The sequence below is a fragment of the Tachysurus vachellii genome, chromosome 13 (assembly GCF_030014155.1).
Source record: "Tachysurus vachellii isolate PV-2020 chromosome 13, HZAU_Pvac_v1, whole genome shotgun sequence".
Classification (NCBI taxonomy): Eukaryota; Metazoa; Chordata; class Actinopteri; order Siluriformes; family Bagridae; genus Tachysurus; species Tachysurus vachellii.
This window is the reverse complement of record NC_083472.1, coordinates 14,740,120-14,752,500: the sequence shown is the minus strand read 5'-3', so window position 1 is coordinate 14,752,500 and position 12,381 is coordinate 14,740,120. Positions and strand designations below refer to the sequence as shown.

At 40.5% G+C, this 12,381-nt stretch overlaps 1 protein-coding gene across 8 annotated transcripts in view; it reads right to left on the bottom strand.

The window, feature by feature from the left end:
• drp2 (dystrophin related protein 2) overlaps positions 1-12,381 on the bottom strand; it is a 148,012-nt gene that overhangs the window by 28,977 nt on the left and 106,654 nt on the right. For all 8 annotated transcript variants that reach the window (XM_060884403.1, XM_060884405.1, XM_060884402.1 and 5 more), the window contains 4 exons: positions 9,129-9,295; positions 8,721-8,832; positions 8,250-8,386; positions 7,967-8,032 (listed from right to left, as the gene is read on the bottom strand). In XM_060884403.1, coding sequence (XP_060740386.1) covers positions 7,967-8,032; positions 8,250-8,386; positions 8,721-8,832; positions 9,129-9,295 — 482 coding nt within the window. The remainder of the gene's footprint in view (positions 1-7,966; positions 8,033-8,249; positions 8,387-8,720; positions 8,833-9,128; positions 9,296-12,381) is intronic.

Here is a 12,381-nt window from a genome sequence, read left to right as displayed (position 1 = left end):
GTGACCTCAGTTTGACCTCTTTCACATGTGTCCAGTTTGGTGTTAATAGCTCATTTAGTTCTTGAGTTATTGACATTTTAGTAAAACTGGCTCCTCACAGTTTAAACGTTTTGGGGCCCCTTAAGGACCCTGAATCAAAATTTCGACTTTTTTTCGAAAATTATTGTCATTGAGACTCCAGAGAATATTACTGCACTGGATTGGTCTTGATCAGGTGAAAAACCTAGGACTAGTTAGCAAAAGTAGGTTTCGGATAAAATATAAAGTGCATTTAAGTCTCAATAAAACATGTTATAAGAAAGCCTGTATAAAAAGATAAGTCTTAAGACGCGTTTTAAAAGTCAGCAAGCACTCGCTATTGCGAACATCGAGGGGAAGAGAATTCCATGGGCGGGGAGCAACATAACTAAAAGATCTGGCACCCATAGTAGTAAGTTGAATCCGAGGTACCACAAGAGAAATTGAAGATGAAGATCTGAGTGCACGTGAAGGAGTGTAAACCTGGAGAAGTTGAGTAAGGTATTGTGGTGCAAAATTATGAAGTGCCTTATAAGTGAGTAGCAGGATTTTAAACTGAACTCTATATTTTACTGGAAGCCAATGCAATTGCTGGAGAACCGGAGAAATGTGATCAGTATAAGGTGTTCTAGAGAGAACACGAGCTGCAGAATTCTGAACCAGTTGAAGCTTATGCAGCAATTTGGAGGGAATACCTGTAAGAAGAGCATTGCAGTAGTCTATACGTGAAGTGACTAGTGCGTGAATGAGAATTGCAGTATTATTATTTGAAAGAAAGGGACGGAGATGATTAATGTTGCGCAAATGGAAGTATGCAATCCGTGTTATATTATTAATTTGAGCTTTAAAAGATAGTGTGCTATCCAAGATGACACCCAAACTTTTAACCTGAGAGGAAGGACAGATTGCAGTATTGTCAATATGTAAAGAGAAACAGTTAGATTTAGACACAACTGATCTAGTGCCAACAAGCAGAGCCTCAGTTTTATTGCCATTTACTTTCAGAAAGTTCGCTGAGAGCCAGTCTTTAATTCCAGCTAAACAGCTTGACAAAGACGGCGGAGGGAAAGAACCAGTGGGTTTGGCAGACAGGTAGAGTTGGGTGTCATCCGCATAGCAGTGAAAATTAGTACCATATTTCCTTAAGATATCACCAAGAGGAAGCATATATATAATGAAAAGAAGTGGGCCCAAAACAGAACCCTGTGGAACACCAGTGATGACTGTAGATGTTCTTGAACTAAAACCTTTTAATTGAATACGCTGACTGCGCCCAGATAGATATGACCTAAACCAAGACAGAACAGTGCCAGTAATACCAATGGAAACTAATCTGTCAATAAGTTTGTTATGTGAGATAGTATCAAAGGCAGCGCTCAAATCTAGAAGGACAAGTATAGTTAAAAGCCCAGAGTCAGCTGCCAACAGTAGATCAATAGTTATTCTAAGAAGAGCAGTCTCAGTGCTGTGGTGGGGAAGAAAACCGGATTGAAATGTTTCATACAAGTTATTGTTGGACAGATGTTCATGAATTTGAGTTGCAATACACTTTTCAACTACCTCAGAGATAAATGGTAAGTTTGAAATAGGACAAAAATATTCAAAATTGAATGGATCACCCCCTGGTTTCTTAAGTATGGGTGTGATAATAGCAGATTTAAGAGATGGAGGTACAAAACCAGAACCAAGTGAAGCATGAACAATTTTGGTAATCAACGGCAAAAGGGCTGGTAAACAAGCTTTTACTAAAGGAGTTGGCAGAGGGTCTAACTGACAAGTCGAAGATTTAGATTTACCTATCAGACCTACTATCTCTGAGATAGTTGGTAGTGTAAAATTAGAGAAAACAGAGTGAGGAGGTGTGTGAGTGATAGACTGACAAGAATCATTGTGAAGGGTACCAATAGGTAATTGCCGATGTACATTCTCAACCTTAGATATAAAAAAAGTCAAGAAGCAATCACATAGGTCAATCACATATCAGATGGCAAAGAATCAGGTGGTTTCAGAATATTGTTTACCACCAAGAAAAGAGACCTAGAGTTCTCATTGCTAACTCCAATTATGTTGGAGTAGTAATCGGATTTAGCTTTAGTCAGTGCATTTTTATAATTTTGAATATGTTCAGCATACATTTCTTTATGAACAGTAAGGCCAGACCTGACGTACAGCCGTTCTATCCTACGGCCTTTAGTTTTAAGTTCACGCAGTTCAGGTGTAAACCAAGGAGCTGAATGTACAAATGAAACAGTTCGAGTTTTCACAGGTGCGAATTCATCTAAAATCATGCTCAGTCCATCATCGTAATATTTTACCAGTTCATCAACAGTAGAGAAATCAGATTTACTGGAGAAGATGGCAAGTTCATCAGCAAAAGTAGGCAAATCAATGTTCTTAATATTCCGAAATGTAATCGGGTGACACAGGTTTACCTTAAAAATAGGCAGTTTGGCACAAAATGACACCAGAAAGTGATCTGACATGGATAGGTCAGAAACATTACAATTAAAAGGTGTTATACCAGAGCAGCAAACGAGATCAAGAGTATGCCCCTTAGTATGAGTGGGCAGTGTGTTAAATTGTTGTATACCAAAGCTATCCAAACACAATAAAAATTCGCTTGTAGATGCATTACTGGCATTATCTACATTAATGTTAAAATCACCCAGAAGGATAACATTTGAGGATATGGAACATAGATAAGTCAGGAGTTCAGATAGTTCAGTTAAAAAGGCATTATTGTTTTTGGGAGGGCGGTAGATAGTTATGAGAATGGTAGGAATCGCACCATTGATTTTTATGGCAATTGAATCAAAAGAAGAATATGTATGGGATACTTTCAATTTCTTTTTATAAAATATTGCTAGCCCACCTCCCCTTCCCATTTCACGAGATTTACAAACATAGCTATATTCTGGTGGAACAGACTGGTTTAGATGGAAAAAGTCATCTGGTTTCTGCCATGTCTCAGTTAGACAGAAAAAGTCAAACTCATGGACAGACAGTAGATCGTACACCAGGGGTCCTTTAGTGGAAACCGATCGTATATTAAGTAATCCAAAGGAAAAATGTTTTTTACCAGAATCGTTACCAACCGATCTGGCCAGATTAATTAATACACTGCGATTGACAGTCCGTGTAAGCCTCCTAGGCGGCCGTGGTTTAGATGACCAAAAGGACCGTATTTGACCTGAGCCATCGATGTTATAACTCTGCCGAGTCCCGCGATCTATATATTTCCGACGTGGTATGTACACAATATCCAGGGGAAGATGTGGAGCTGACAGAAGATTAAAAGAACGCAAACGGAGCTGAATAAGTAAAATTTGCTACATAAATATACTGATGTTATTGTCATAGCATATTCTCTTCCCAGTAAGGTACAATTGCTATGGAAGCAGATCTCTTAATAATAAGCTTCTTCATTAAATAACTCAATTTTTTTTTTTTTTTTACTTTTTCAAAGTTTAATAATATCAGGCCTGCTTGAACACCTTAAAACCATTTCCACACGGTAAGCTGCGAGTTTTGCTGGAATGAACGACACCAGTCAGAGGCAGGCGGAGATTTTACAATCCTGGTAGAGATGGGACACAGCACATCTCCCAGGATGAAGATCATCATGTCTGGACCAATTCGAAGCTTAGCTTAGACTGGTCGTATGAAGATTAGCATTGTCCGCTCTGAGCTTAACAGTTGGTACGGCCTTCCACCTCCATGCAGGCATCTCCCATTTTTGCAGACCTCCATTCTGTGGTGTTGAGGCTGTGAAATGACCCATATTCTGCCTTTTTATTTTCCTCAGCCTTTCAAAAATTACCTACAGTCCTGGAGGTTAAGCTGGTGTGGTGCTGCATGCAATCACAGTTTTACAGGCATACCAAGCTGACCTGTTAAAGGAGCTGGCATGTACACGCTCATCTGTGGTCAGAAGAAATCCTAATGCCCGAGGGCTAGTGTTTCCAAGGATGCCCTTTTAGAGCTGTCTCTACTGCTGTCTACCCCACCACCTCATGTGATTCAGGGTTCAGACATTACAACCGATGCTCCTAATGTGTTTCGGCCTCCTAGGTAGCCCCTGCCAGCATGCTGTTTCAGGGCACTAGGCGAGGTGAGCACAACGAGAGGCTAACACCTCTTTCAGACCACCTGGCACCATGGATGCTTCTGCTGGGTGTCACAGTGGGTTCTGGATAATGTGGGAAAATGCTACAGAATCCAGTTTGCCTCCTGTCCTCTTCCTTTCAGGTTGTGCTGCCCTCCAATCGTTCCTCCAAGAAGAACTTCTCGCACTTCTGAGGAACAAGGCCATAGAACATGTTACCCTCCCAGTTCGGGACTCCGACTCTTACAGCCGGTATTTGGTGGCAGACCCATCAGGTGAGAAAGGACCTAAGGTCTGTAATCTGGGCCAGGCTAACTAAGAAGGAATCCTGATGCCCGAGGGCTGGGGTTCCTTTTCAGGAAGGCTTCCCCTTCTTCCTGCGCTGCCACCTCTAGTGCTTCAAGGAGCAGTAGGATCTGTGCCTGCTCCTCTTCCTTACACAGATCTGTACCCTGGGTTAGCACCTGCCAGTGCGCTGTTTCAAAGCATCCGGGAGATCTGCAAGAGGTTAACACCACTCTCAGACAACCGGGCAATGTGGCAACTTCTGCCAGGCATGTCTCAGTGGGTCCTGGATACCGTAGAAAAAAGGGTACAAGATCCAGTTTAACTTGTTTTCTCCACGTTTTCAGGGTGTGTTGCCCACTATCACTGGCAAACACCCGACGGTGTTTCTCCAAGAGGAACTTCTCTTGAAAGGAGAGGGCCATAGAACATTTTCCCCTCCCCGAGCAGGACTCTGGCTTTTACGGACGATATTTCATTGTTCCCAAGAAGGACGGAGGGCTGCATCCGAGTTTGGGCTGCGGCCTCTGAACTGTAATCTGAAGACTTACAAGTTCAAGATGCTCACGCTCAAGGTTATTGAGTACCAGATCAGGTCCAAGGACTGTTTTGTGATGATAGACCTCAAAGACTTATTTTCACATAGGCATTTTGCCAGAGCACAGGGGGTTCCTCAGGTTGGTTTTTGGGTACAAAGCATAGCAGTATTGTGTTCTTCCATTTGGATTTGGGTTTTTCCCTTTCACCACGCACATTTATGAAGTGCAAGGACACTGCCCTGGTACCGGCATCTCCACTGCATCCGTGTACTGAATTACCTGAATGACTGGCTCATTCTGGCCCAGTCCAAGGCTAGGGAGGCCAGTAATCAAGATGAAGTCTCTAGGCCTCAGGCTGAACCCAGAAAAGTGTGTGCTTTCTCCTTCACAGAGAACCACCTTTCTTGGGATAGTTTGAGACTCCACCAAGATGCCGTCTGTCCTGAGCTCGGGCGGCTTCTGTCTTGTCAGCAGTGAAAGCTAGGCCTCATTTCGGCAGCAACCAAAGTTGTCCCTTTGCGTCTGCTTTACATGAGGCCATTCCAGCTCTGGCTCAGGGGCGCAGGCTTTCAACCTCGCAGACTTACCCTCAGGTTTATAAGAGTATCTGATAGTTTCCCCGGTTCCTGGCCTTGGGGCCCCCAATGGTGTGTCACCATCGCAGGACTCTTTTGACTGATGCCTCGCATTCAGGCTGTTCAGTATCCCAGATCAGGTTGGCACAGCAGATTCTGATGGCACTCAATGGGAGGTTCCCGACAGGAAGGATCTCCTCTGTAAGGGGCAGGATGTAGTCCTACAACACCGCCCGAGATGTGCAAGCTCTGGGTCTGGCCACTGAGAGGGACCAAGGCAGACCCCTCTTTCTAAAGGCAGACTTCTCATCTGATGTGACAGACACTATTGAATTCTAGGGCACCTTCCACTAGGAAGCTGTATTCTCTGAAGTGGAGGCTTTTTCACCTCAGGTGTGATGAACGCTAACAGGATCCAGTTCACTGCCAGGTCGGTACAGTGCTGGAGTTCCTGCAGTCTTGCTTTTCTCTGGTGTAGACAGGGACAGGTGAACCATGAACTTATCTGATGCTGTGAACCATGAACCTATCTGATGCTGAGAAGCTGGTTCATTCAAATTGTCTTTTGAAAATCATATCACCAATATCACTTCCCCTTTAGACATATTGCCAAGCTAAGAAACATCCTATCTGTATCTGATGCAGAAGAGATGGTTCATGCATTCATGACCTCTAGACTGGACTATCAGCCCTACACTGGCTACCTGTTAAGTTTATAATTGATTACAAACTGCTGCTATTTATGCACAAAGCTTCCATGTACCTTACCATTCTTCTAACATGCTACAATCTGTCACCCTCTTTGCGATCACAAAACTCAGGAATTCTGATAGTTTCCAAAATAACAAAGTTTAATAAAGGCTGTAGAGCATTTTTGTACAGTATTTAGCACATAAACTTTGGAATAGCCCTTATGACAGTGTTTGGAGCTCAGACACATGCAGATTAAAGACATATCTCTTTAGCCAGGAATGCACATAATACATCCCATAACCTTGTGCTCCAGTAGATGCACATTATTATCAAGTTCTGGTTAATATCATGAACAGCAGCTTTGCTAATTCCTCTCCACTTGCTTCTCTTTTTCTACCCATCCTGAGGCATCTAGAGAATGCGCCAGCTCCAGTTGTGTTCTGCTTCATGAAGATATCTGACCTTCAGTGATAAGAGGGCAACCCTGTGAGGATCCTGAAGCATTTAGAGATGTACCAGGTCCAGTTGGATTCTGCTTCGTGAGGTTCTCAAACATTCAAAAAGAAGATGGCAACTACATGTGGTCTTTGAAGAAAGCAACCTCTTAATCAATACACAATTGTCAGACTGTATATGACTATAAAAACTTAATAACACAGTGTTTATTTATAATCTATAATCTATTATAAACAATTTATAATAACATGCTCCTGTGTCACCCAAATGAGGATAGGTTCCCTTTTGAATCTGTTTTCTCTCAAGGTTTCTTCCTCTTCCTTCTAAGGGAGTGTATGCTTGCCACATTCGCCTCAGTCACCTCAGGCTTGCTCATTGGGGATAAATACAAACACATTGAATTATGTCTAATATTAATCTTGAATGTTTGGATAATTTTAGTCTTTAATCTTTGTATTATAACGTTAATCTTTTTTTAACTTTTTATAATATTTCTTATGTTCTGTAAAGCTACATTTACTGTATCAAAAAAAATTAGATCAGAAGACCCTGCACCGGATAACGAGGACAGCTGAGATCATCGGAATCTCTCTTCCCTCCCTCTCAGAGATTCATAACACACACTGCATCTGCAAAGCCAACAGTATTGTGGATGATCCCACACACTCCTCACACACACTCTTCACTCTCCTGCTATTTGGAAACAGGTACAATAGCATTTGGGCCCTCACAACCAGACTGTGCAATAGTTTCTTCCCTCAAGCCATCAGGCTTCTCAACAAACAGAATTAAACTATACCAAACACACACTCACACCCAACTGTGTGAACTACAGTACACTGGGCTGTACAAATCAATTACTCACTCAGATGCTGTTTTTGCACACCACATTGCTGTTTTTGCACACCACATTTCAATACCTTAATTACTGTAACTGCTGCTACTACATAAATTTGTATATGTTTACAATTGTTGCACAATGTACTTTATAATACAGTATGCACACTGGTCAGCACTATTTTGTGTTCTTTGTGAATTTTGTCTCATAGTGTTTCGTATTGTCTGTTTGCACTGTCCTTGTCTCATACTATTGCACTAGGTTGCACATGTTGCACTTTATGTGTCTAGGACTTAAACCCTTATCTCTGTGTTGTTTTATGCAGTTTTATGTTGTGTTATGGGTCACCATGATCCTGGAGAAATGTTGTTATCATTTCACTGTGTACTGTGTCAGCTATATATGGTTGAAATGACAATAAAAGCTTCTAGATTTGACTTGACTTGAAACCACATACCTGCTGGCAAAGTGCTCAATCCGGCTGTGTGTGTCCGCGTGTGGTAGCCTGGGAGAAGAACATGACCTGCCACAATGATATACACAACACTATATTAGCATGAAAGGTTCAGTGTCTCTGGTTCTCTGTTTGAATGTTCAAGTCAAACTAAAACACCTCACACTTTCACAAGTAACCCTAAACTTTACCATCCCATACAAATGGCAAATGTGGCCACTAACTAGCTAGCAGAACCATTGTATTTTTTTTTAAATGCCCATGTACCCTTGACTTGACTACTCACATCTCGCCGCTCACTGCTTCCAGAACCGTTTGCACAGGCAGGTACCCTCTCTGAGGGTGCTTGGTGAAGTACTGTTTTGAGCGGAACTTGTTCTTTAGCGTCTTTGCAAAATCCCGCATCCTCTCTCCTGAGGTGGTCTACACGGCAAGTAGGTTAGGACAAAAATGAAGAAAAATGAAAATTGAGAAGGTTAAAGCAGATTTAAAAAAAGTACTGCAAGTACCTCAGACACATTAAAATACATCAGTCTCAAAGCCTGCTCCATAATTACTTACAGAAATCATCTGCCTAAATCTCATTCCATCACCAACTAAGCTGTAGCAAGTTTATGACTAGGACTTAAGTTTCAACACAGAGTATCATATGTCCATGGAAAATAACATGACGCAAATGTAATAGATGAAGCACTATGCGTGTGTGTGTGTGTGTGTGTGTGTGTGTGATGTGAGCAGGCTCAGAATAAGTGTATACCAGGGTATAGTACTCCATTATTGGGTAGTGGAGCTTTTTGCCTTTGGTTGTTCGCCCAGTCAAGAAACACGTCTGGCAGATATCCACATTGAACTGTTTCAGACTGCGGTATCTGCAATAACAAGAAAAGCAGGGTGAAGATATTACATCCAAGTTTTTTTCACATTTGTACTGAAGAGTTTGAGATATTAGTTAAATAAAGATAAGTCTACATAAGAATTTCCATAATTCAGGTATATTCAAAATACACAACCATATGCTATAGTCTGATGTTGATATACACCAATTAGTGCAGATCTTTGGTTCTGCTCATCCGATTTTACCTAACACATATACTTAAGTACAATATTTATTGATGACTACATACATCAATAAAAAAAAAATATTAATATTTGGTAGCAAGCCTACCTGAAGCCCTTAATGGGGCACTCTTTACAGATGTAGCACCTAGCTTGATGCTTGGTAGATTCAGCCATGGTCACCCGGTGCAGCACAGGAAGCCACACCATGGACTGAGGCTCCAGACTCACCCACTCCAAGAAGTGAATTACTTCAATTGATGGCTTTCCCGGGGCCTTGTAAGAGAGTAACAGAACAGAGAGAAGATTATCATATACAAAATTTCATATGAGATAGTTAATGAGTACAATATTGCATATAAACATTTAGTCAAAACAATAGCTTGAATATATGCCAAAGCTAATATATGAAATGAATATATAATGCAATAATATTCACTGCCCTGTACATATACTGAGAAGGTATTTGTAGTGTTTTACTTTTACATTTGTGACATTTGACAGATGCCCGAGGTGACTACAGGGATGGGTTTGAGGCAGGCTAGTCCAGGAGAGTTTCATTTAAATATGATTTAGGAATGCAACAGTGCAAGAAGTACAGTACAAGTTGAAACACTATTAAACTGTTTCAGGGCTAGCAGAGGCCCTATATATCTGACAATCATAACAATTTGCCAGTTACAACTTTCTGCTGAAGTGCTAACAAAAATAAAGTTATACACAATTTCCTACTGCTTGTATATTTTCAGTGAAAGATGAATTGAATTTTCTGAATTATTTTGTTTTGAATTGTTATTTTATTTTCTGAGTTATTTTTGTTTTCTGAATTATTGTTGTGTTTTCTGATTTATTATTTTGTTTTCTGATTTTTTATTTTTTTTTACTTTTGCACTCGCCCAATGTACTTGCACACCAAATTTGCTAAATGCACACCAAATTTCTATACCTCACCAATTGCTGCTCTAACAGAATTGTATATATATTTGCATTAACCATGTGATTACAACCCAATTTTGGACAGCTTTTACAACTCTGTACTTTTGCACATTGTTTTGTACAATGTTCAGAATGCACACTGGTCAGCGCTATCTTGTTTTTTGTCTTGTAGTGTTTCGTATTGTCTGTCTGCAGTGTCTTTTTGTCTTGCACTGTTTGCACTAGGTTGCACATGTTGCACTTTATCAGCTCAGACAACTTACTCCCAGTCCTTAGCTCTGTGTTGTTCTATGTAGCTCTGTCTTGTCTTATGTATCTCTGTGTTTTTTTTATGTAGCACCATGGTCCTGGAGGAATGTTGTTTCATTTTACTATGTACTGTGTCAACTATATATGGTTGAAATGACAATAAAAGCTTCTTGACTTGATATTTACATTTACAGCATTTGGCAGACGCCCTTATCCAGAGCGACGTACATAAGTGCTTAAATCTCTAACATTGAATACATTAGTGCTGGCTCACTAGGTTAAATACTTAAGATACCATGAGTTTAAAACATTTGTTCAAAGTTACAATGAAAAAGTGTCAAAGGGTTTTTGTTTTTTTTTTTAAATGCAAAAGATAGGGAAATAAGTGTTAGTGGAAGTGTTTCCTGAATAAGTAGGTCTTCAACCGCCACTTGAAAATAGCCAGTGATATGTTATGGGTCCACTGATGATTGTAGTGATGAATGGCAGGAGGTCTTGCAAGATGGTCTGAAGCATAGTGGAACAAATGGGATCCAGTGGGCAGGTTTAAAGTGGAATGATTTAAAGGATATCTTTTGTTGTACTGTGACAGTTATACTTTTGAGTACTGTGACAGTGAAGGAGTGAGAGAATCCTGGCTGGGTAATGTAAATGCAAATGTGAAGGTTGAGGAAAGAGAGAAGAGGAAATTGTCTGTGGCTGAGTCCAAGCATATAGAGGAAATGAATCAGGGTCAAGAAGATATGATGTCAATGGGTTAGAGAGAAATGTTGGAAAATTTAGGTTGTTTTAGGCAGGATAGGGTGAGAGTCATTGTGAAGGATATCAGGTGATGATTGGAGGTGTAAAGTAGAGTAGCAGTCCTGTCTTTGGCTTGGGAATGATGAGTGTATACCAGATCTAGGACATTTCCTCCATTGTTTGCAAAAGAGTAGCTGTTGAATGTCAAGAAGCAGCTCAGACGAGTCAAAGAGTGCTGTGAAACACCATCATTGTGACAGCCCTTTTCCACCACACCTGCCTGTTTCCCATGGCAAGTGAGAGGAAAGCATAGGCAGGAGATAGAGCAGCTGGTGTAGTGAAGTTCTGTTGAGATATCCATTTCTTAGTTAGTGCCAAAAATTCAAAGGAGAAATGTGAAGTGAAAACTGAGATGAAATTAGCTTTTCCTACAACAGACTGGCAATTCCAGAAATCACTAACACTGTTTAAGACTGAGAAAGCAGAGAAGAGTAGATGAGGTTACTGGTAATGTGGACTTTGCTTTGTGGATGAAAGCACCTACATCTGTACGAGGTGACTACAGAGATGGGTTTGAGGCTGGCTAGTCCAGGAGAGTTTCATTTAAATATTAATTAGGAATGCAACAGTGCAAGAAGTACAAGTTTAAACACTACTGTGACAATCTGACAATCATAACAATTTGCCAGTTAGTAACAGTTTGTTGCTAAAATAATGTTGACCCAATAGATATTAGCATGTCACAATATAAATATAAGATGACAGGAAATAAATCCAATAGTGAAGTGAAATCTGTGTCGAAAAATCCATGTTAAATAACCATTTAAAAATTGCTTTTTCTAAGCTGTGTAGCAAAGAACCATAACTGTAGTGAATGTTTCTTTCACAGACCATATTTGGCACTATAGTAAGGCACTGCTATTGTGTGTGTGTTTGTGTGTGTGTGTGTGTGTGTGTGTGTGTGTGTGTGTGTGTGTGTGTGTGTGTGTGTGTGAGATCGGTGTTTGTGACTCCAGATTGCTTTTTGAGACATTTAAAATATGGAAGCACTGATATAAATCTGTATGATCTAGCAAATACAGTACTTCATCAAATGGTCCACAAAATAATCTCACTCAAGCCAATTGATAGAAATTTCACCTACACCCTTCCCCCCACCCCTCCCTAGGAGGTTCCCTAGGCAAGTTTTATGAAACAGACATTATTGACCGGCACAGCACTAATATTTCTTCAGCATGTAAAATGCTGAAATTGAATAAACGTGGAAATTAATAGCTTTTAATTGTGTGCCTAATATTAGACTCATGGTCTTGAATAGGAGTGGATTTAATTAAGGAATGATGACCTGACTGAAAATTATTAAAAGGCTTATTACCCACAACTTATGTTTCCTACATCAAATCAATAATTAGCTCATCTGTGTGCCTAAATGTGGT